Source organism: Leptosomus discolor, chromosome 1 (assembly GCF_034619465.1).
Source record: "Leptosomus discolor isolate bLepDis1 chromosome 1, bLepDis1.hap2, whole genome shotgun sequence".
Lineage (NCBI taxonomy): Eukaryota > Metazoa > Chordata > Aves > Leptosomiformes > Leptosomidae > Leptosomus > Leptosomus discolor.
Window position 1 is genome coordinate 127,568,044 of NC_141391.1, and position 23,216 is coordinate 127,591,259.

Below are 23,216 nucleotides of genomic sequence, written 5' to 3' on the forward strand. Positions count from 1 at the left end.
GTAGTAAATGTATCAAAGACCTAAGGATACTTTTGTTCTTGTTCTTTACCTTCCTTACATTATCAAAGAAAGAGAACATAAGCAAAAAACCAGGTAACATCAGAGGTAGGCACCACATGAAACTCCATCAAAAGGCAGTGCCAAGCATAACTGGCCTCTACATTCATGAGACATTCAGTTGTACAGGGCATTCTGCACTCATTATCTTGTTGGGGCAAAAATGCGGCATATCACCTTGATATTCATAAACAGCCTGATGTAACTATTACAGACCCTCAGCATCCAGTCTTGTGCACTTAGTGATGTTCCTTCTTTATTTCATTTGGTCCACTACTTCTCCACCAGAAATTACAATTCCCACTTTCTATTTAGACTTCCAAGCTTCATAGCTAACTCAGGGCTTCAAGTGACTATGTTCCTGTCCAACAAAGTGGACAGATAGGAAAGAACAGGACAGATAAGTACTGGGAGAGGAGCTCATGCAGAACATCGATGATTTAAGGTGTGGACAAGGGGAGCGGCCTTCAAGAGCGTGAGTCTAAACTGAATGTACAAAACAACTGTTACTGGTTTTACTTTCTTTCATTTAAACATTTCTAGGGATAAGCCTTGAAATTGCATTGTCCACGTTGGCTTTTTGTTGTCCTGGTCTCCAGCTCTTTGTTCGTACTTTGTGTGATGAGTTCAGTGGCAGAATAAATGTCATGTCATTTGTGAAATCTAAATTGGTATGTTGAACTATATTCTTGTGTTGTTTTTATACTTGGGCAAAGGTATAAACATCAATGGGAAAAATAGGACAGAGTGAATCAGTGCTTTGAGGCCCTCTGTACACAACATAATAAGTGCTAATTAACTCTTATTTAAGACTTGGGATGCCTTATTCCTAAACAGGAATAGTGATTCAGCTTTGAATTAACATTCTATTTTTATTCAGATTAATCTGCTCTAACGGATACAGATAGGAAATTCATAGTAGCAGGCTATTTAATTTGCTTAATTTTACCTGTCTTTCATCAAAGAATGGTTTATTTCTATGCAGTATTCTAAATTATTTACGGATATCTTCCCCATGCTGTTGTTGGCTTTAACATCATTTGAAGTGGCCAACCATTCATGGCCACATCATTTGAAGTGGCCATTTAAATGCATGATTTAATATGCTTTTGCACATGATACTGTTACTTATGTAAATATCTAGCCAACAAGTAAGTTGGAAAATCTACAATCAAATATATATTTAAAAATGAGTTTTCAGTGATTGCTTGAGTGTTCAAGACCAGTATGTGCATCTGTTTATACTTATTCAATATGCATGCAGTAACACTCAAGCTTACTAACATCTGCAGAAGGCAAACATGGAAGGTATGTGGCCACAGTCGAACTGACAGTCTCTTTAAAATGTTAATGAATATAGATTTTTTCTAAGTTCCTATTCCAGTATGATATCAGCCTTCCAGTCACAAACTTGAACAGCTGGATAAGTGCCCCTAGAGCCACCCAAGAAAGAAATGCAAAAAAAATTAAACAGGCCTTCTTGACCATCTCTCTGAGGACTCTGGGTTGTGTTCTGCAATACACTCTATAGCACAATGTCCAGAATAGTAAGAAGCTGCTTTCTGCTTAAAGAATATTCCACAAAAGAGCATCATCACAGTATAAAAGTTCCCACAGACAGGAAATATTTTGTGACAGAAAGCCTATGTTTTCTTTTTCCTATCTTCATCCTATTACTCCCTCTCATCTCTTCAAGCCTGTCTGTTTCTCTCTTGGTACTTACTCTTTCTGACTTAAAGACATTTGCCATGTCTCGACCTTTCTCCCAGTCATCTCCCAGCAAACGCAGCACTGGTGGTTGCTGGCACGGCTGCGATGGTCATTCACAAAAGAGGGAGGGCTACCAAACATCTGCCACTCCAGCACTCCTCCAGCCTGGGGACAGATCCTCTTTCAGCTTCATCAGTCCCCTTCTCCCAGAAGTCATCCCCTTGGCTTTCAAAGGTCATATCTTATCGTTTCTGTGATCGAAGACTGGCACAGTAGTACGCAGTGTCAGGCTGCCAAAAATAAATCAAATTGGCTCCTAGCCAGTGTCATCGGTTGGCTGGTTGCCATGGTATGCTTGGCTGCTACTACTGTGAGGCATGCCGACCATGCTACTTTTGTGCGGTGATGTTCATCTGCCTTGAATTTTGCTACAATGACTGTATCGTGCTATCTGTGGATATCTTCCCTGGTGCAAACACAAGCAAAAGACAAGGGCATTTCATTTCTATCCAGAAGAGATTTTTGCCATCATCTAAGGGCAGGACAAAAAAGACAGGAAGAGGGGAAAGTAATAACTAACTAAATAAAGAGAGTGCATGTTTTTAATGCTTAATATTTAATGTTTCTGGAGTGAGGGAGAGGCTGGGTGATTCTTCATACCGGTTGCTAATTCCCCTGGCAGCCCTCAGCTCTCCTTGCTATTTAGTTCCACATACTCTATCTGTCTGTTGGTAATGGCTTAGGAAATGGCTTCAAACAACTGTTCTATGTCCAGTATTAGTTGATCTGGAACCCCAGGCATTCCTAGTTGTACCGTAGGGCAGTTTCTAAGCAATCCTCAATGTATCAAAAAGTAGATGGAAAAAGCAGATGGATTCCAACCTGGATGAGGCATGAAATGAGTCAGTGGGCATTGTTCAGGGGCAATGAGGGACTGATGTAAGGAGGACAATCTCTTTGTTCTCTTCACGTCTTTTTGTGGGTGCCTTGCGTGCCAAGAAAGTTTTCTCTTATCTGAACATCCTTGCCAAGACTTGTATTTATAGGCTTTCTTGTTATGATCCAACTTTTGCCTCTTTGGTGTTGGTATTATGCTTAGAGAGGCTCCCTTAGAAGCCAACCTACTCAACAGGACAAAATTCAAAAGTGGTAGGAGGGAATTTATACATTACATATGGATGAGGTGGTGAGACTTATTCTAATCTAGGTTGCATTGGCTTAAATCCAGAGAGTTTCCATCAAAGTCACTGGAAAGAGTCTGCATTAGCGCAGCTTTGAAGTGAGATCAGCATCCAGCACAGCAGAATATAGAAGAAGATGGGCTACAGGGAAGAGAGGAGGTGAAAGTCACACAATGTTAGATTCTCTTTGTACTTTCCCAGGTTTTCTAGTCTCACCTCCAAATTTGGCTAGCTCTCACATCAAAAGCACTCTCATATTGTCAGGTAAGAACACAACAAAGCCCAGAAATGTGAAAGAGTAAATTGTGCCTAAGGAAACAAATGGATCTTCTTTTGTTGGGAAATGAAGAATGCTTTCCCCTGCTTGATGAAATAGCTTTACAATGGAGCAGTTTCACAGCTGAAATGAAAAATCAGCCAGATGACAATTGCTTTGCATTTAAGCAGGCCAGCAGTTCCCCCAGGGCCCTGTATCCTGCAAGCAAGGAGCACTGGGAGGCACCTTTTTCTCCACTTCCTCAAAGGGAACAAGTCTCTATGCATCCTTTTTCATGGTTTAGAGTTGAATCAGTTCTTTGGTTTTGGTTCAATCAGCGTATTAATGGAAGGACAATACTTGCTGCTCCTAGGGAGCACTGGCTGTATAAAGATTTGGAAAGGGAGACCGTCTGTTGTCAGGTACCAGGTAGAAGGTACAGCCTGCGCTATGTAAGAGGATTGCAGTTTTATGACTGGGATTTTAGGCTTGGCCCACTGGTAGCTGGCACAAAGCAGAACACCCTCACTGCCATTCCTGTTTCATGGGAGCTTATCTCTGCTGCTACACCTGGCAGCCAAGGAAAGCAATGCAAATAGAGTAGTCTTCCCATGACTGCCCCAGACAGAACAACTCTAAGCAAGCGTGCCAGCATTTTCTTGTCTGTAGTACTACTTCAGCAACAAAGTAAGAATATAAATGTAATTTAGGTTAACTGCAACATGCTGAAAGGTGTCTAGTCTTCAGTCACTCTGAAATTTTTTATCTTTGCACTGTGCCTACATGAGTATAAGCATTCCATATGTGTTTCACAGCCTGGCATTGGTGCAAATAGCCATGTGAGGGGTGGGGTGAGGAAAGTGGAACGTCACAATTTTCCAGAGAACAGGAAACCTACACACTACCTGCTACAGGTGCAGGATTTTCTCCTCTGTTGCAGTCTCTGGTCCCATGTGTGCCCCAGGTCTGATATTTTCTAATGAAATGCAGCTTGCCCCATATAGGTGGGAACTGTGCTAGTGGGCTAGCGGTGAAGCAGGAACTGACCTGTTTTAATGAAATCTTAGGTAGCACTAAGAGTATTTACTGATGACAAGGTGTGGGCTGACTCTGCAAAAGGCCTTGTGAGGAGGGCAGGTTAACCACTGTCTTGTACCAAGGAGGTACCTGTTCTTTTGGGACCTCAGTGAGAAATGCATGGACACTCAGGACTGATTAACTAGTTTGTTTTGTGAAGGATGGAAATTACAGGAAAGGTGACAGCAATCTTTCATCCCTTCTGATGTTAGGAACCACAGCTGTTTGCAGTATTGGCCAAGCCACTCCTCGTTGATCATGGCACACCGCACAGAGTTTCTGTTCATGGGGAGGTTGGCCAGCCTTACTCTTCTTCACATCTTTATAGTATTCTTCCAGCTGAACAAAGCTGTCAGTCTTGAACCTGTACAGTACTGAACTTTCTAGATGTTGTACCAAGGTTTGCTGAGAGCGTTACGCTCTTACACTTCTCCATAGGAAGGAGCTCTTACAAGCAGTACATGCAGGTGGTGTTGTTTAAGGCAGTGCATACTAATGGCATGATATGTGCTCATGTTGTATAGTGGTCACTCACCCTAACACACAGTTCTCTACAGCCAAGGCCAATGGTTAACCTCCACCTAGATTTTGCTCAAAATGACTGTCTCCTCATTTCAATGTTTTCCACAGTGCCCCACTACAACTGCACTCAAATCATCTTCAGAAAATGACCTGAAATCCCCACATGGGAGGAAGGCTTTCTGCCATAAATGATAACCAAATATTCTGCTGAGAAGGGCTCAAATAGCAGACTGGTGGACAGAATAGAGAGACGGGCAATGAAATTTAAGTGACAGCTGTTTGCTATAGCTGCCAGCAGTGCTCTGCACCACCATCAGTGTCATCTCTTTACACTAGGATCAAGTAGGCTGAAATTTTCACATAGATATAAGCTTGCAGAGTATCAGCTGGGATTTACAGCTACAAGGAGCAGTGCTTTAAAGGTAGCAGTACTAATTCCATGGTACAGATGGCTGCCATGTGCAGAGGAAAGGGATTGGGAAAGTTCACCAGGTCAGCACGATCAGATTAGTTAGACATTCCTTGAGAGCTGTGTAATAGGTGCATTAATACTAGATTATCGGTGGCAGTACAGTGATCACTTACAATCTCTGTGGCAGCCCATGGACTCTGGCAAGGTGAAGGTGTACTCCCGAGGGCCCGTGACTGGTAGAGGAATACAGAAATTGCCAAGCCAGGTCAGACCTTACATCCATTTATTGTATTTCTTGCACTGGCTAGCACCAAATAATGCTATGGGCAGATTTGGGGTAAGCTGCCTATCTACTACTAGGTCTCATCCCTGTCCGCTGCTGCCTAGGATTTGTTTTAACAGTTAAAGCATGATATATTATTTCTTTTGATACTAATTATAACTGTGGCTTTATATGGCATATATATATACATGCACAATATCCGATTGACTGTCAACAGCTTCCCCAACTCCAATCAACTGTACAATGGTTGGAAAGTTCAGCAATTAATTGGCCACCATTGCCTTAAATATCTTTCTGTACTTGTGTTATGTCACAGAAAGAGCAGAAGCTTCTGACAGCCCTACTTTATGCCATTGATTATGATATGTATCATCATATAGTATGCACATATGCCCAGAGGGCATAGTACCATAGCCCTTGCTGTTCATCTGTTTCCTGAAGAAAACACAAGCAATGCTTTCAATTACTTTTATATTAAATGATTCCCATGCTTACTAGCATCTTTGTTGCTTTTCTCTGCACTCCCTTAGAATCTGCAAAGGTCCTTTATTAGATGGGGTGACAAACACTGTACACATTAGTCCAGAAAAGGCTGTACTTGTATACACATATTTCCAGAAAGGCAATATTTCCTCTGTTTTGTTCCTCATCCCAGTCCTTATGCACACAAACTTCTTTGCTTTTTGAAGACAGCTACCCAGGGATCACTGATGACTTCAATGACATGCAGGTCTGTTGCGGACTTGGGAGTTCTTCTGTTTGTAAAGTCACTGCACAAATATTTTATTCAGCCGTATGATGGTCTGTGAGATTGGGCAGTGGCCAAGAAAAACAAAGAAAATGCAGGCAGTGACAAGAGGCTTACAAGTCAAGCCACTGGCATCAGCTCTGTGGGATAGGTTCAACTCCAGTTCTGGACCTCCAATAGACCTGTAAAGACCAACTTAAGCAAGATCAATTTGAACAGATCTCCAACCACAATGTGTTTCTCAAGACTACATTGATGCTGCAAGCTTGACTTAAAGGAGGGCTTCCTCCTTCCCTAGCTTTCCTCTTTGTGATGTTGAATGTCTTTTGGGCAGAAAATAGAGCAGACACTTAACGATAATGTATGGGGGGAAACTTAGTGATGGAGAGTGCTGCTACTGTGTGCTTAGCTGTTCTCTGAAGGGCAGTGTGGTCTGGTTTTGCAGGTTTCTAGAACTATGAGTTTCTTCCTAGTTCTGTATTGCCTGCTAAAGGCTCTCTTTGCATATCCTTTAGCACTAATGGCCTGTACCATATAAAGAGCCTTGGCTTTATCATCACCAAATGTGAATGTGATCTGTGAAAAAGTTTCTTTTTTCTTTCTATGTCCTTAGCTACATCACTGTCAGCATGGGACACTGGAACAGAGCTGAAAATCTCAGCTGAGGTCCTGGCAGCCGGGAGCCCGTGTTGGACACCTGCCCTTTGCAGGTCTGCAGAGTAGTCAGGAAAAGAACTATGGAAACCTGGACAGGGCCCAGAGATGTAAAGGAAGATACTCTTCTTCTAATGACAGGAAAAGTGAGACTCAAGGATTCATGTAAATAAGTCTTAGATAAAGGTCATAAGGTCCCAATTATCCAGTGTTCAAAGGACCACACACTTTCCAGCTGTACCTTAAGGAAATGAGTCCTTTTTCATTATGAAAGAAAGCAGAAGGTGGAAGACACTTCAACCTCTCCATCTTCTTTAAGCAAAACACAGTAATTGGGAATGCTAGTAACGATAACCGGACATTATCTGTAACCTACAGGGCTTAATGAAGAAGAAAATATCTCTGACATTTGGAAGAGCATCCAAATCCCAATACTAAAGTGGTGCAGTGCTGCAGAACCATAGCTGACAATGCATCGCACATACAGGGAAACGGATGGGAGGGCAGGAGCAAGAGCTGTGACCAGTCTGCAGGAGCATTCCTCAGTCCTGCTGACTTTGGCAGAACCATCTTAGCAGCTGTGGAAAATGTTTCAAAGACCTTACTGGATACGCATTTGAAGAGATGGAAGATGGAATAAAGTAAAAGTAATTTAAAATCGGGGTTGTGGAAAGTACTTATAAAAACCCCTTTGCTCTTCTTAAAAGCTTTGGTCACCCATTGATTTGGAAATGACACAAGCCTCTAAGAATGAGGTGTGAATGTAAGATTGTTTGGAATAAGTCCATAACTACCTAGTTTTAAGATGAGTATAGGACTCTGTCGCCTCACTGGGTGTGAGCTTACAAATGAAATAGTATGTATTCCAGCTTAGACACTCTGTGTTACCTATCCCAAAATTTCCCTTCCAAGCTCCCCTGCTTCCTCCCTTCTTCCTCCCATCTTTTGCAGCCTTTTTGGAGGCAACACTCACCAGCTATAGCTGCAGCTACAGGGTTGAAATCTAAGCCTTACTAACTTATATAATAAGGCTAGGATTTCACCTGTGATTTCAGCATCAGGGTCATAAGCAATTCAGCGTAATTTTCAGTCATCACTGCTAAAACAAGGGATATGCCACAGGAGACCAAGCCCTGGGATGGAGCCTGTCCTGATGCACTTCAGAAAGACGTGTGAGTTGGAGTCTGTGGTCTTAATCTTAGATCTGTTCACAAATGGTCTGTATGTTTCTTCCCCTGGGAGGGACTCGGTGCAGTATGGTAATATTGATCTTCTGCTTGCCCTTGTGGTCAGAAGAGATGGAAATCCCCCGCATTCACAGGGTCTGATCAGAGGGCTGCTGTGACATTATCTTCAGTGGGGCTGCTACAATCACATACGAGCAGCAATTCTGTCTGGCCCTTTGTCTGCACTCACAGTCCATTATTCAACTGGTGCACCAGGGATCCAAATGGTGAAAGCACAGCAAAAGGAAGTAACTTCTTTATTGCCAAACAGTGAGCAGGAATGACTGTCACCTAGATCTCCTAACCTGGTACCCCACCTGCCTGGTCCTGCACCCATCCCATGGTACACCTCCTAGTGTTCGGCGTGGACATTCAGGGTGCTGCAGGTTTGCAAGTCCATGGGACTGGTGGATGTTTGAGAGATCCTTCAGCAGTGTAAACAATTTTGGCACATGCCTTTAAGCTTATCTTTGGGGACAAAGGTACTCTGCACAAACCTGTCCCAGCACCACCACCAAGCCTTTATTGGGAGGCTTATCAGTGTGGCCAAACATGGTGCTAGGCACAGGGACTCTTGTCCATGACACAGACTCTCCCAAACACACCTGGGGCCAGCAGGAAGGCAGGGGGAAGAAATGTACAGCACTGCTGCTGAGCAGCACCGCTTCTCTGGATGAACAGCAGACTTCGGTCTCAAGAGATGCTAGCCCAGCACTGTTCACTGCACTCAATAAAGAGACACAAAATGAGAAAGAAAATGTTTCTTTGTGCCTTAAGCTAGAAACCTTCATGGCTGAAGCCAAATTACTGTGAGAGAGATGGATGGAGTCACTGATTTTTACATCAGGGAACAAGGAGAAAATTCCAGCCATTCCTAATTGATGTAGCATGCAAGTATTCTTGTCCTCGTTTCTAGCAAAATACATACGTTTGTTTCTACCAGAGGAGTCAAGCCTAGCTGCAGTTCAAACCACTTCCAGACAGGGCTTCTGAGTCCTGCTGGGCTGGAATATTTCTGTAAAACTTTTTTTCATTAAAGAACCCTTTAATTTGTCAAAACCAAACATAATGTATCATCAGTGCCAAGAATTATGGGATTTGTAGATTAAAGTAGTAAGAGAAGCCTTTGCCTGCTTTTAGAGTAGCTAGCACATGAGGGTCAGGTACTCCCTGAATGGGACAGAAGACAAGATGGGCCTATGCCTTACCATAGGAAGCTGAAATCCAGTGAGCTTTGCAAGCGAGCCATTGGGCTGCTGGATGAAGTCTCCCCCAGTCCCTCCTGCTGGAGCTGTTCCACTTTGTATAAATTATTTATTATTTGCTGGAGCCGGGATGTGGAGTTTGGTCTCCCTCATTCCAGATGAGTGCCCTCACCATCAGTCTACAGAGTCAATGTTTTCCTCTGGCCCAATGAATATTTAATGATTTATGGAAGTGGAACAGCTCCAGCAGGAGAGGAAGAGTAAGAGAGACGTGTTCATTCACATGGATATCTCACAACATCACTCTACAACCAGCAGGCAGGACCCAAGCCAAGGACCTTAACAGCAAATAAAATCAGCCAGAGGACCAGGGGAGACAAAATGATCATGAAACAGTCGGGTGCCATTTCCTATGCCTCAGTGCAATTTCAGAGCAATTTCAGAGCAGCTCAGGCCTAGTGGGTTCATTCCTCAGATACGGTGGTTTCATGCCTCAAATAAGGCCCTCTTCTGCAACAGCCGTGGTCAAAATGATGGTGACCAAGCCAAAAGTACGGGCAGCTGCTCCGCCTTAGCCAAAAACTTAGAAACTCTACAAGTGGGAGCTGTGGTAACTCACAGCCTCTGTGTACCTGTGCAGAGCTGGGCTTCATAGCAGACTTTGGCTACACATGAAATAGTGGAGGAGCGGCTACTGATTGGCCCCCATGCCACCTTGGGCTGGCAGTGTTAGCGAGGGGACAGCCACAGCAGTGATGAAATGTCCTTTGATGAGGGAGAGAAGCCTTGTCATTGTAGGCTGTCTCAGCAAAGGGGTGTCTTAGCACCCCACAAAGGTACTTTTTTTCCACCATAGTGGACTGTACTGAGGAGGAGCTTTGGCTTTGCCATTGACAACCAGACACACCTGCTGTTCTGGGGTGTTTGGTGACACAACCTGGCCTTGTGCTGCCATGGCATGGCTGGCTGTGTGTGGGGCATGGGGCTGCCTCGCTGTGCCCCTACAAGGTCTCCCCAGCTTTTGCAGCTGCCCTGCCAGGTGCCCTCATTTCAGGGCTGAATTCATCACCTGCCTGATTGAATTGTTATTGTGAAAAGCCAATTAAACCAAGCTGGCTACTGTGGGACAGCCACACCAGTTCGCTTGGTGCAGTGCTCAGAAAGTTCAGAGGCTGGAAAGTCCTTCCCAAACTGGGAGGAGGTTGGGTTTTTAAAAAAAGAAAAAAAAAAATTTGAAAATCCCAGATTTGAAATAAAATCAGAACTACTGATGCTAGCTGCTGCCACCTTCACAGGGAAGACTGCCGCTGGCAACAAGAGTGCTCATGAAAGGTTTTCCAGGAAGCTCCCTCCTTCCTTCCCGCTGTGGAGGTCAGCTCTCTGCAAATGGCCAGGGCCAGGTGCAGGGCTGCCCTATACCCTCCTTTCCCTTAGGGCTGAGCACTTACTGGGCAAACTTTATCACACCTCTGGTCACCGAGATTTCTTGGGGCAGAAGAGGTGACTATACGGTCCTGCCTTCCACCTTAAGTCAAGCTGTGGCTTTTCACCTCCCAACCCATAGGCTTTCTCACCAGCACCCAAGGGATGAGGTGACAGACTGAGGAGGATCTGGCCTTTGCAGTATCAGCTGCGGAAAGTGTCCATCTGCCCACCCAGTTTTGCAGGACAGGTGCTGTGACTCCTGATATTTCCATTCCTGGAGGGCTGTGATTAAGCAGTCCCAGACAGGGGATTTTGGGCAGAGGGGAGGGTTGCTCTGCACCAGCAATGCCACTCCACATTGTCTCAGAGTGGGGAGTTCAAAATGCCCCTTCCTTTGTCCGGGCTGTCATAGCACATGTGATGACCTCCTCCTGTTGCAACAAAAAACAAAGGCTCCCAGGAACTTTAGTGGGTAACAGCATTAAGGCTGAACTGCCTCCTAGAGAGCAGGGGCTGTGTTTCAGTCCCCATTCTGCACAAAACACATTGGGATCCTACATTTGTGCACAGCAGCTGTGCGTATGGGAAATACTAGTAATATCTTTGATGCAAAGAGCTAGTGTTGTTGATGTTGCAGCTGCTGGGGACAGTTATCAACAAGATGGCTGTGGAAGGCCTGACAACAGGCACTTAATTCATTTTAGCATCCAATTTGCAGAGCCTTGGTGTATGATGATGGACAGAAACAAACTAATGATTTCTAAATGAAATTTCTCCTTCATTTAAACACAAAATGGGAGGATGGCAAAGGGAAGAAAAAGAGACATTTTCTATGCTCTCCTTGATTGTAATTCCCTGCCTTCAGCTAGATCAATATCATTTCTGCTGGAGATGGAGGCTGCCTCTGGTTTCCATGGCAATCTGGTTGTTGGAGGGTTGCAGGCTCCATGAATCCCCAATTTATCAGCCTTCTAGGCTTTAATAATGGAGACCAGCAGTCAGGGAGCTTATGAATGGCACATGTCTTCTGGGCTGGGGGAAGGGAGGCGGGAGCGTGGTTTGTAGTAAGGGCTGCAGCAATTTGTTTTCCTGCCACCGACAGCTGAAGGGGGAGGAGTACGAAGGGAGGAGCGGTGCATTAGTTCTGGATGCACTGAAGGAATTTCTAGACATTTTTGCTGCAATTACAGAAGATTTCCTCCTCTGGCCTCTTTTCCTTGGCCAACTTTGCTGGGGCAGGGGAGGAGAGAAGCCTCACAGCCAGTCCTGTGTGGTGAGGTGGGAGCTGTAGATGGAGAACCCAAAGGCTCTAGCACACTGCACGTTTTCTTCCTCTCCTTAACCCTCTTTATTTCAGGATCAGCAGTGCATGAATGCCAGCAGTCTGCCACGGTTTTGGGTTCATTTTCATCCCCCTACTGATCCTACCACAATTGCCAGGCTAATCAGCAGAGCTGTTAGATGGGCAGACCTCTGAGGATCTGATCTGTCTATCAGACTTCTGTCACTTGCTGTGCTATTCTCTGTGCATCTGCCAGGCCTCTCCAAACCCAAACCTCCATCCCTAAAGTGAAGCTGTAAGCTTCACTCCCTGAATTAATTACTTTTCTAGAAATGTCCTGGCTGTACAGGAGTCACTATCAGTTGCTTCAATAAGGCTGCATTTTGCTCACTTGGCCATGATCTACTCAGAGCATTTCCATTTCTTCTTATCTTTCTTCTGATTTCTCACCTATGATCTCACAGGCCAGCCACCTTAGAGAGACTAAAGAATAAATGGATCCATCTTGTCAAGACCTTGTTCTTCTGTCCCCTCACATGCCCTCTGTTTCTAAAGCATCCTCCAGAACTTAACCCAGCAAGTGGGAAAAAATGGGTGACACAAAAGAATACTGTTGCATGAGATGGGGGACATTGTTTTACCACGCATATGCCAAGAGCAGCTGCCAACTGTTACATTCCACAGCTGGAAGCAAGTAAAAACCTCTATATTCAAGCTGTTCAAATCACAAGGTATTTAAGGTATTAAAAAGAGTAGCCTTTCTGGTCTGCAGGACCTATGTGAAATCAGCAGGGGCAGGGGAGGAGAAGAGTAAAGAACAACTTGTGAGTTAGTTCTGCTTAGGTTTTCCTCAGGTGAAGTAATGAATACCTTTCTTCTGCCTGCCTTATGGTGATGGTTGGGGTGGGGGGTGTTATTGCTGAGATTGCTGAACCTCCAGTTTTGGCCTGAAATTAGGACTTTGTGGAATTTCAGAAATTACAGGACCAAGGCGTCACACCTATGAAAATGCTGCTGTGTGCAGATTGGCTGGTTGAGATGATGGGATGAACAGCCAAGGCGACTCAGCCTCCTGGGTGCACCACAGGCTTTTGTGTGACCACAGCCCAATTATTCATATTTGGTCACTCTAAAATGCAGATAAAAGCCTTTGCTTTCTTCACTGGGATGCCATAAGGATAAAATACTTCCATGATAGTGAGTTACACCATTGTTGTGGTGATGAAGACCAGATAAATACATTGCTGGCCACCTGTGGCAATTTGGAAAGGTCACAACGGAGACAGCTCTTAACATTCACAAAGGTCTGGGTTCATCATAAATGTACGATCTGGATATTGTATCTAAAAAGACCAGTACATTACCTCCTGGAAAGTCAAGCAGTGGATAACGAAGAACTGTGATCTGAGTGTCTAAAAAGCATCTTTGGGCACCGCTTTTGGGACGATGGCGAGGCTGGTAGCTTGGAACATCTCCTGAAGGGACCCTTTCTGCTCCAGCAGGGCAGCTGAGCAACTGACTAGGAATCAGATCAGTTCTGACCCCAGCTGATGGCATGGGAGGCCCTGCACAAGTCACTCCCCATTTCTCCACTTCAGGCTCCCTGGCTGTAAAGACCATGGAGCCTTGGTAGGAGTCTGTCAAGGTCAGCACCTTTGATACTGTTTGGTGTCAATACCAGGGCGAAATATCTGCCTCCAAGGCACCCTCATCCCAGAAAGGCTCTTTTAGCTCCCCTTTGGCCACTGTACTACACAGCCTCCCACTTGCCCACCACTTTCTTCTGAAACAAAGCATCCCCACAGAAGCACTGTGACAGATCACACTGCTGCCAGACGGGAGCACCCTGCCCTCACTGGAGCTGCATTTGCTTGGTGGCCAAGAGAGAGGCATTGTTAAAGGACATCTCGCTGTTTGAAAACCTAACCATTCCAGTAGGCTTCTTCCAACCGTGGCTGGATCGCAATGGCACAGTTACAGGCACTGTACACAGGAATTTTGGACCAAAAGTGCTGGTAACAGGCAGAAATAAACAGACAGACAGCAGTAGGCATGTCATTTGTCTCAGCCTTCAGGCTTGGCTGTGTCCATGGGTGTGAGAAGGAAACGGCACTGGAAGAAAGGAGGAGAGCTGCCTCTTTGCCATTCTCCAGGAAGCAAAAACATTTGCAAATGTAGTTGTAACAGGGTTAACACCTCACATTCACAAGGAACATCCTCCCTTTTCTCCCTCCACCCTCTGCCTCCACCACTCCCATTTCTCTGGAGACATCACTGCTCCCTCCCGTCAGCCAAAGTTGGGGAGTTTCCATGGCAACCCAGCAGCTGGTGTCTAGACACTGTGAAAGATGCTTTGCAATGGAGCTTCAAGCCTGACTCCCCTCGGCATCCCCTCCCCACTGCTGTGCACCCTAAGCATCTCTCCCACCACTCCCTCCCTTTCCATCTACTGCACACAGAGATGCCGATGCAGGGTGGGATTTCCATGGTGGTGCTGGAGGAAGAAAGGCCCGAGGTGGGAGGAGAGGGAGAGGAAATCCCTAAGCCACTGGCTTTTCAGCCTGACAAAGCGCAAAGGCAGCTGGGGCGACAGAACTGGGGCTGGCTGTCCTCTGAGAATTTAGCAGGATCAGAAAAAGAGGCAGCTGTCCAAGCTTGGACCAGAGTCATCAGCCATGGGACTGGCAGAAGTTGTGGGTTTTTTTTCTCTGCTAGAGCAGCTGAGGTTGGCATACATGGTGCTAAAACAAAGATGAGGCAGTCCAGGAATGAGAGGTCAAAACTACTATGTATTGTGGCTGTATTCACCTTAACAGGCTTCTTTGCCTGCTTCTTTCCAGTAGTTACAGGGCAACTTCCCTGGACCTCCTGCCTGCTGCTTGCAGTGGGGTCATCCCTCCCTACCACCTTGTTGCAGGGTTTGCCATCATGCAAACCCATGTTTGCCAGGTTTTGCAGCTCTCCCAGGTGCCATATGCCCACCAGGACCCCCAGGTCTCCCAGGAACCAGGTGGTACCCTGCGTCTGTCTGTAGCAAGTGAGGGATTCAGCAGGGGTTTGAGAGAAATCATGCAGGTCAGTCCCCCGGACCAGACACAGCCACTCACCTGAAATACCCGGTGCCTTCATTTCTCAGTGTTTTGCTGGGCCAGCATAAGTCTGCCAGTTTTCAGAAGCAGCGAGTGGGGAGGGCACAGGATTTTAGCGCTGCATATGGCGCATTGTAGAGCTGACTTGCAATGGGCTAACATGGATCAGGAAGAGAACTGTATAAGCAACAGCTCTGAACCTGAAGTGTGTCTCATTTCAGCAGTCTCAGATCTACCATCGTCTGCCTGGAATCGGCTTCTGGCTGGCTAGAAGGACAGATGGATTGGGACAGATGAATCAAGCTGTGAAGCCTGGATCCAAATCTGGATCCAAATGTCATTAAAACTAGGAGAGGCTCAGGTCAGGGATTTTAAGTGGGGCTTTACAGTGCTCCTTACCCTCCAAAAATGTCTCTAAACAGTCATCTCTGGGGCAGATGAGATCTGCTTATAACAGGGCAGGAAAACTCAGATTAATATTTGGGAGCAAAGAGGAGACCAGACAAGGCACAGGTTTTCAGTTCCATCTCTGACCAATCTGTAGTTGGCAGGGAACAGAGGAAGAAAGGAGTGAGCATGACAAATGCTAGAGAAAGCGCAGCAGCTGAGTAGATCTGGGCCATACTTTAGCATGAAGGCATGGGAGAGTTCTAGCTGCGCAATCAATATCAGCAATAATTATGCAAACAGTGGGAAAGCAGCAAAAGCAAAATCCCTGCATCTGTAGTAGAATCCCAGAGTGTTTGTGCAATTTCTCTTCTCTTGGCATCAGCCGTGGTAATTTAAAGATCTGCAGTGGAACAGAGACAAAAAGGAAAACAAAACCCAAGCCACCAGCCACAAAAGAAATGATCAGCAGAGAGGTTGCTGCTACTATGGTCATAAGCTGATGTGTGCTCTGATTTAATTAATCTTGGCAAGTCAGACGGGAGCTGGGCAGGTCCCAAGAGACAGTGTTTTACCCGGAAATCCACTCAACCTAATTTCACTAATGTAGGGCAGTGGAGAGACTTGGAGAGGAGCCTGCATGCTCAGCCATTACAGCACAGCGTAGGCAAAAGCAGCTGGAAGTACCACCATCCAGCAAAACTGCTGTTCACATGCCTGCTTCAGCTTTGCAGCAACCAGATCTGCATATGTTTGAGGTGTTTGCTCCCCAGCAGGGCTCACAGACATGACTCTCACCCTTTGCAGGAAATAAATGGAGTGCTGAGGGGTAGGAGCTCTCTAAGACCCTATTTCAGCAAGGATCTGTGGTTCGCTTCCATATTGTTCTCTTCCATGGGCAAGACGGTGCCCTAGCAGGTACCAGTTGGAGCTGTAGGTATGAAGCATGTCTTTGACACAAGCCCTTCAGCTGGGAAGCAAATGCACTTCAGCCTCTCCCACCAAGCAGCCCTATCGCTTAAGCAATTCTTCAGACACAGCTTAAGGCTTGTCTGAGGCTGCCCAGGAGGTTTCTCAACTTGGCTGCCCCGTCCAGGGTGCTAGATTGAAGTGAGATCGGTGGCAGCTCAGCTCGCAGATGCCTGTCTCTTTGGCAAACTTACCCCATGCTATAGGATGATTTGGACCGCAGCATAGATTTCAAAAGACTGAAACAAAAGGCAAGGCTATAAAACAAACTAAAATCTCAAAGCTGTGTCTGGGGGGGACCACAAGACTGGAATAACCAGGAACAGTGCAAGTGGTGACTGATGTGCATTAAAACAACTGTGCGGGTGATGATTGCAACCACTAGGTGGTTTTTGTTGTTGTTCTTGTTGGGGGGGGGGGGGGGGGGGGGGCGGTTTTACATTTTTTTGACCTAGCCATTCCTGCTTTATCTTTCAGGACAGATTTTGCTTCATATTGCAGCTCAGCTTCCCCTCCTGTTCTGTTTTCTCTGCACATGCATATGTTGTGTTCTAATTTTGTGAGTTTGGGCTCTTCTTTTTGCTCTGTCGCTGGAATGCTCTACAACAAATGTGAATGTCTTCACCTTGGCTTGCTAAAGATGTAGGTGTTCCTGGGCTGCAACTCCTCTTGTCCTAAAGTAGGCATCTAAATAAACCAGGTTAGTAGAGTCCTAGAAATGTCATGTTTATTTCCACTAATTAGAAAGGGAGCAGAGGGTGAAAAGATCAGCTGGAGAGGTCTCTGTGTAGATGTCTGGAGTTAGGTGAGATCTCCATCCACTCCCACTTCAGCTTTCCCATTTCATGATCTCTTCACATGCATCTCAGTGCTACCCTAGTCCAACTCCATCTTAAGAAATAACTCACTGCCTCCTGCTTGTTTTCTCCCTTGCAAGTGGACACAGGGGACTCTGACCTTGTAGGGGGAGATACCACAGTGCTGGCATGTTCAGAAGGATGGAGCTTTAGACTTGGCCACCCAGGACGAAATGCTTTTCTTCCTCAAGAAAGGGGTGGAACATTTTGCCTAAATGCCCTGAATTCTCACCTGCTCTTTTGTCACCTTTTACACCTATTCCAATGAAGTGCAAAGTGAATGTAAAATGCCAAGGCTGTGCAGTTCTGTCTGTATAACTGCAGCTGTGCACTGCAAACTAACAGGTATGACAGCCCAGAGTTCAAGGAAGACAAGTATTGGGTAAAAAGCAATGTAAGAAATATGCTCTCTGAGGTATGGAATCCCCAGGATAGCTATCTACTTATGTCCCCAGGGATGCCTTGCCCTCCTTTTCTGGGGCACTGAAAACTAGGCTGGAGAGAACCCCAGAGAACATCTTGCAGAAATAGCCTGCATCAAACAAACTGGTGAATGGTGAGTCAGATAGACTGTCTCACCTCTCCTTGTGAATCAGAAACTGCTATTAACTGGCCCTGATGTCAGTAGGGTTGTGCTGCATTGCTCCCATTGCACAGAGGGAATCCTGTTCTTTTCACTGTTGTGGTTTAGCAGTGCCACAGCTTGAACTTTGTTTTTTGTGCTGAATGTTTTATCCTTTGTGATATTACTTCTTGGTAAAATTCATTACTGTGTAATAGCACTAGGTTGCTTCTCTTCCCCCATTGCAAAGATCAATGAAATGCTGCTAAAGCTGCTAGGAAATAAGACATAGCTTAGCAGGCTGTAGCAGTGCATAGGGTATTTCCCCTTATTGCTTCAATGCTATACAAGAAAAAAGAGAGAGAGTGGCTGGCTGAATTTTCTGTGATAATTCCTGTTCAAAAAGGTAGACCTCATGTTTGCTCTTGGGACATCCACAGTCATGGAAATTTGCTCTAGTTTGCCGTGTGCCCAGCATTTGGTTTGTATGATTCCTCTCTGTTGACTCAAATATGAGGTGAAGTGACTTTAAACCCTTTCTGCTGCTCCATGACCCCAGAGTCAGTCCAGGCTGTTTCAGCCATGGCAGAAATCAGTGCATTCTCTGGGCTGCTTCAGCAGAGTCATCTGCCTACCACTAACTGCTCCCCAGAGAAGAGCAACAGGGGCAGCAAGGCACCCCTGTGCAATTCCTCTGCCAGCCAGGGATCTCTGGGCACCATGGACACTCCCTGGAAATTAGATTTGCCACTGTGGTGAGCCGACAGGGAACAAAACATGGCAGAAAATTGTGTTTCAACCTGCCTGCTTATCCTAAGAGCAAGAACGGCATGGGAAACATTGTGAGCTACTCCATGTCACTGAGGCTGCCAGCTTCCTCACTTTGAGGGCACCCAGATTTCCTGGCCATCTCGGTAGCACAACTCTCAAGAGCCTACCGCTGTAGGAGCTGGTTCCCACTTTCAGCTGCTGATGTAACAAGGGCATCTGTGCGACTTAGCAGTTTGTATGTCTTGGCCAAGACACTCAGTATCACAGCAGGTATGCAGGACCTACCAGTGTCTATCCCTGTGCTTGCTGCATTACGGGCCCTTCTGTTATGCTGTCCTGAGGAGGCTGTGGGGACTGCCAGCTAAAATCCGCGCCTATTTTCAGTAGGAAGACACAGAAAGTTTTAAATATAATGAAATACAGTGTCAGGGCTTGTGTTCCTGAAGCCGCGTTGCATATCCTTTCTTGCTCTTTCGTTCATCTTGCATTTACGTGTGGAAAAAACAGAAATTCTGCCTTGCTAGGATCTATCAGAGCCTTATAGCAAATCATGCTTTGCTGCTGGCTAATGATAGTCTTTTGGCTCAAATTTAGGGGTAGATGGTTGTGCATTGGGATTCTACTCTCAGCTCCATAATTCATGTGTCTCCTGCTATGAATGCCTTGGAGAAGAGCAGGACTAAAAGGACTCCACTCCCTCCCCAGTGGAGCATGATCACGTAATTCAGGAAAGTTAACAAAACTAGGGTAAGTTGGGCTGCTTTGCCTTGCAAGTAGCCTGTCTTTGGTTCATGTAGCTGTACCATATACAGGAGTCCTTGAGTAGTGTCCTGTTCAGTATCAAGGGAAAGAAAGTTTACAGATGTTTTTGCAGACAGGGGGTTTGCAGGTGTAGGGGTTCAGGCCATGGGGATGTTCCTACAGACTTTTTCTTTTTAGAAAATCAGCAGTTTAGAGTTTACTAAGACACAAAGTATTTGAAGCTCCAGAAGCAGAGGCTTTAATGAAGATGATTCAGGATAGGAAGTTACACATATCTTAAAGGTGATCCATATGGAAGTGGTGCCTAGGAACATATTTAAAAGCTAAGCTAAAGAGCTGAGGGGGAGAGGGAAGCAGGAATGCAGCACCTACTGCCAGTGTTGCAAGCAAATACAAGTCTGCCATCTGATGGCATTGAATGGACCAGGCCAAAATGCATGAAAGGTGTCAGTAAGAAAAATTTCACATCCCAATTAACATTCTCACTAATGCTAAACATGGGTGTGAGGATCCTAATCCTCACAAACTAAACACTGGCATGTGAACAGCCACATTGTTAAGCTGACAGCGTGGGCCACAGTGTGATTTTTGAATACACCGACTAGCTTTGCCCCAGACAGCTCTCAGACACAGCCACCCTGTTCTGGAGAGTGAGAGAGTTTAGCCATATGGACACGAGCTGCGTGGTGCTAGCTAGCCTCGGGGCCAGAGAGCAGTCCCTGGCCCATTTTATTTGCTGTTACAATGGAATCTGATAGCCCATCAGAGAAGCCAGGAAATGTCCAGGGACCCCACAGTCCTCTCTGAATGACCACCGGAGATACAGTGATGCTACAGAGGTGTGTCGAGTGCCGGCATTGAGGTTGTGACATACCAATCTTGTGGTCTGTCCCACACCACCCAGCCCTTCAGCACTTCTTCCTTTTCCCTGTTCTTTATCACAGTTCTGGAGTGATGCTGCTTGCTTGGCCTCTCCGTGGTCTGTGTGTGTGTGGGAGGGGGAGTCAGTGAGTCATGAGAAGAGATGGCAATGGAGCAGACCAGCCACTACAGTGTGCTAAGACCCTTCTGCGTTATTGTACTTTACAGCCCTGCAGCCCTGGGTGAACCATCACCTTCTCCTGTAAAAAGCAATCCACATGGCACATAGACCTTAGCGGGCTTTCTGAAGGAGGCTCGGGAACATGTTAGTGTACTAACTAATGACACCTGGTCAGCAGGAACTTAGAGACAATTAAATCCATCCTGCTGCAATGGAGGGGGCACGGTGTCTCGAAACGGATGAACCCAGCAGTAAGATCACTCCAGCTTGAAGGACGCTACTTCCATTTGCCTTGTTGCTCCCAGCTTCCTCTGCCTTCCCCTCAGTTCCGAGCCCCTGTCTAGTTCATTGTTGTGGGATTGCTCCTAGGATTCATTTTAACTTCTCATGTAAACGGTGTGCCAGAGCAAGGTAGCCGATTGACAGGTAGACCCAGCCTCCAGTTACACTCATTGCTTCCCCCCAGGGCAGCTCTGCCTTTGAAAGGAGAGCCCAGAAAACTGGAGAGATATGACAGCCTCTTGGATGAAGGCTCCCGTTCGTGAAGGCTAGAGACATTTCTCTAGATGTCTGTTCAGTGTAAGAGAAGTCAGAGTTACAGGTTATAAAAATTTTTCCCTCTTGGTCTTGCAAGCTTCAAGCGTGTGTAGAGTTTTGCCTTTATGACCTCTTTAAGTCTTGGCTCACGAGGATCCGTGGTGGTAATTAGGGGGCAACAATTGAACAGTGGCAGAGTCAGTGAGTTCAGTCAAAGGGTGTGTGATCTAGCTGGTAAGCCAAGAGCCTAATCAGTGCACCTGATGAAATGAGTGGTTGTTGCCTGCCACATCAGCAGCGAGCTAAGCAGCTTCTTCCAGTTGCACGTGCTTTCTGGCAGGGCTGGAGGTGTTTTGTGAGAGCTACAAACTTGCCTGCTGGGCTGAACCCTGGCATGTTCCTTTGATGTTGCAGAAATGCCAGGGACTTTGAGACCTGTGTCACTTTGGAGAGAGAGAAGCCTGAAGCCATGCAGTCCATCACGTGATGGCTGTGTGCACATGCAGGATGCTCTAGATCATGGCTGACTAACCCTGGACCATCTCTTTCCCCACTAGATGCTGTAGAAGAAACCAAACCTACTGAAAGTGCCCAGCAGGAAGAGGTGAAAGAAGAAGAGAGCAAGGCGGACCAAGAAAATGCCTGAACATTAAGAAATGACTCCCCATTGCCCCTCCCTCCCTCCCCCTATCCTCTATCCTTCCTTCCCACCCCAATCTCGATCTCCCCGCTTCCTGCTCACATCTGTGAGCCTGTCCGTCCCTCTCCCATTCCCACTTAAACCCTTTTTCTCTCTGTGTGGCAAACATTTAAAGAAAAAAAAAAAAAAGCAGGAAAAATCCCAGTCAAACAGTGTGGCTTAAACATTTCTTTGTTTCTTGGTGTTGTTATGGCGAGTTTTTTGGTAATGATGATCCAATCATTTTGGGAAAATTCTTGCACTGTATCAGAGTTCTTTGACCTGGCGCGTGCGTGTGTCTGTCTGCCCACCGCGAGCGCTCTCTCTCTCTCTCTCTCTCTCAATCTTTCCTCTCTCTCTTCTCCAAGTGTGTGTGTGTGTGCAATGTTACGTTCATCTGAGGAGTCCAGACTTACCGAGTGAGTTAAAACAAAAGAGGGAAAAAAAAAAAAATTTCCTTTTCTTCCTTTTTCAATGTGATGGAATGAACGAAAGCAAAAAAACCCCAAACAAACCCAACAATCAAATGAATGAAAAATAAGACTAAAAACCAGTTTGTTTTCAGAACTAAACCAACAAAAATAATGTGCCAATTAGCGTAATGCTTGGCTCCAGGCTCCTTTTTCAAACTGAACAATAATTATAATAAATGAGAATAATGATCATTAATACCACCGTGTCGCATTTCTATGCTGCCGTACATCCTGCTGGCCTGCGGTCTTTGGTGGGCCACCTCTTGCATGGCCCTGCTGTGCTCCTCAGCCACCAGTCAGTGACCAACCACTCTCCCTGACACTGCTCAGAGGACTTTTAAGGGAAGCAGGCTTGGATTTTGAGTGAGATGTTAGCACTGACTAACATAAAACAATGAAAGTAGCAAAACCAGTTTTAGGAACAAATAAAATAAGCGGCCCTCTAGGAGATCTCTAGGCCCTGATTTGGAGAACTGTGGTGAACTTGGAGGGATGAGCCAGCAGATGGATCAGCTTTGGTCCATGCTGAAGTTCTGACCCCTGCTGAGGAGTGCGTGAATGGCCATGATGGGACAGGGTCCCAGGGCCTGAGCTCCCCCAAGCAGCAGGGTGATGCTCACCCCATTGGGCTGGAATTGGAGAAGTCATTGAGTAGCATAGTGTGGCCCTCCAAAAGTGTTCTGTTTGGCAAAATATATTGGGCTGATGCATTGAATAAATAGGCAGGTGAGCAGGACAAGGTCTGGTGGTGCAAGAGCCAGTTGATGGCGCTTTGAGAAATACCTCATTCCTGCTCCCTGGAGAAAGCCGGCCTGGTTCACCCAGCTCTAATGAGGGCCGAGGCTTTTAGCTGTCATTTACGACCTTCACCTGCAGCCGGCTAAAAGCGTGGCTCAGGCTCGGTGCCGCAGACAAAGCACCACCTCGGCAGTCTCCACTGCTGCTTTCCTTGGGGTGCGGGATGTTCCCTGGTGAGTGCCAACTGCCCACCTGCTAGACCCAGCCTGTCCCGGTGGAGGACTGACAGACGCTCCACCCTGAGCCCGAACA

The 23,216-nt window shown here is 46.1% G+C and overlaps 1 protein-coding gene across 1 annotated transcript in view; it reads left to right on the plus strand.

Annotated features, from left to right (window-relative positions):
* The window catches only part of GAP43 (growth associated protein 43), a 147,474-nt gene extending 125,814 nt beyond the window's left edge, over positions 1 to 21,660 (plus strand). Inside the window, exon 5 of the mRNA XM_086460566.1 lies at positions 21,572 to 21,660. Within this exon, the coding sequence (XP_086316692.1) occupies positions 21,572 to 21,660 (89 nt within the window). The remainder of the gene's footprint in view (positions 1 to 21,571) is intronic.
* Positions 21,661 to 23,216: the final 1,556 nt, after the last annotated feature.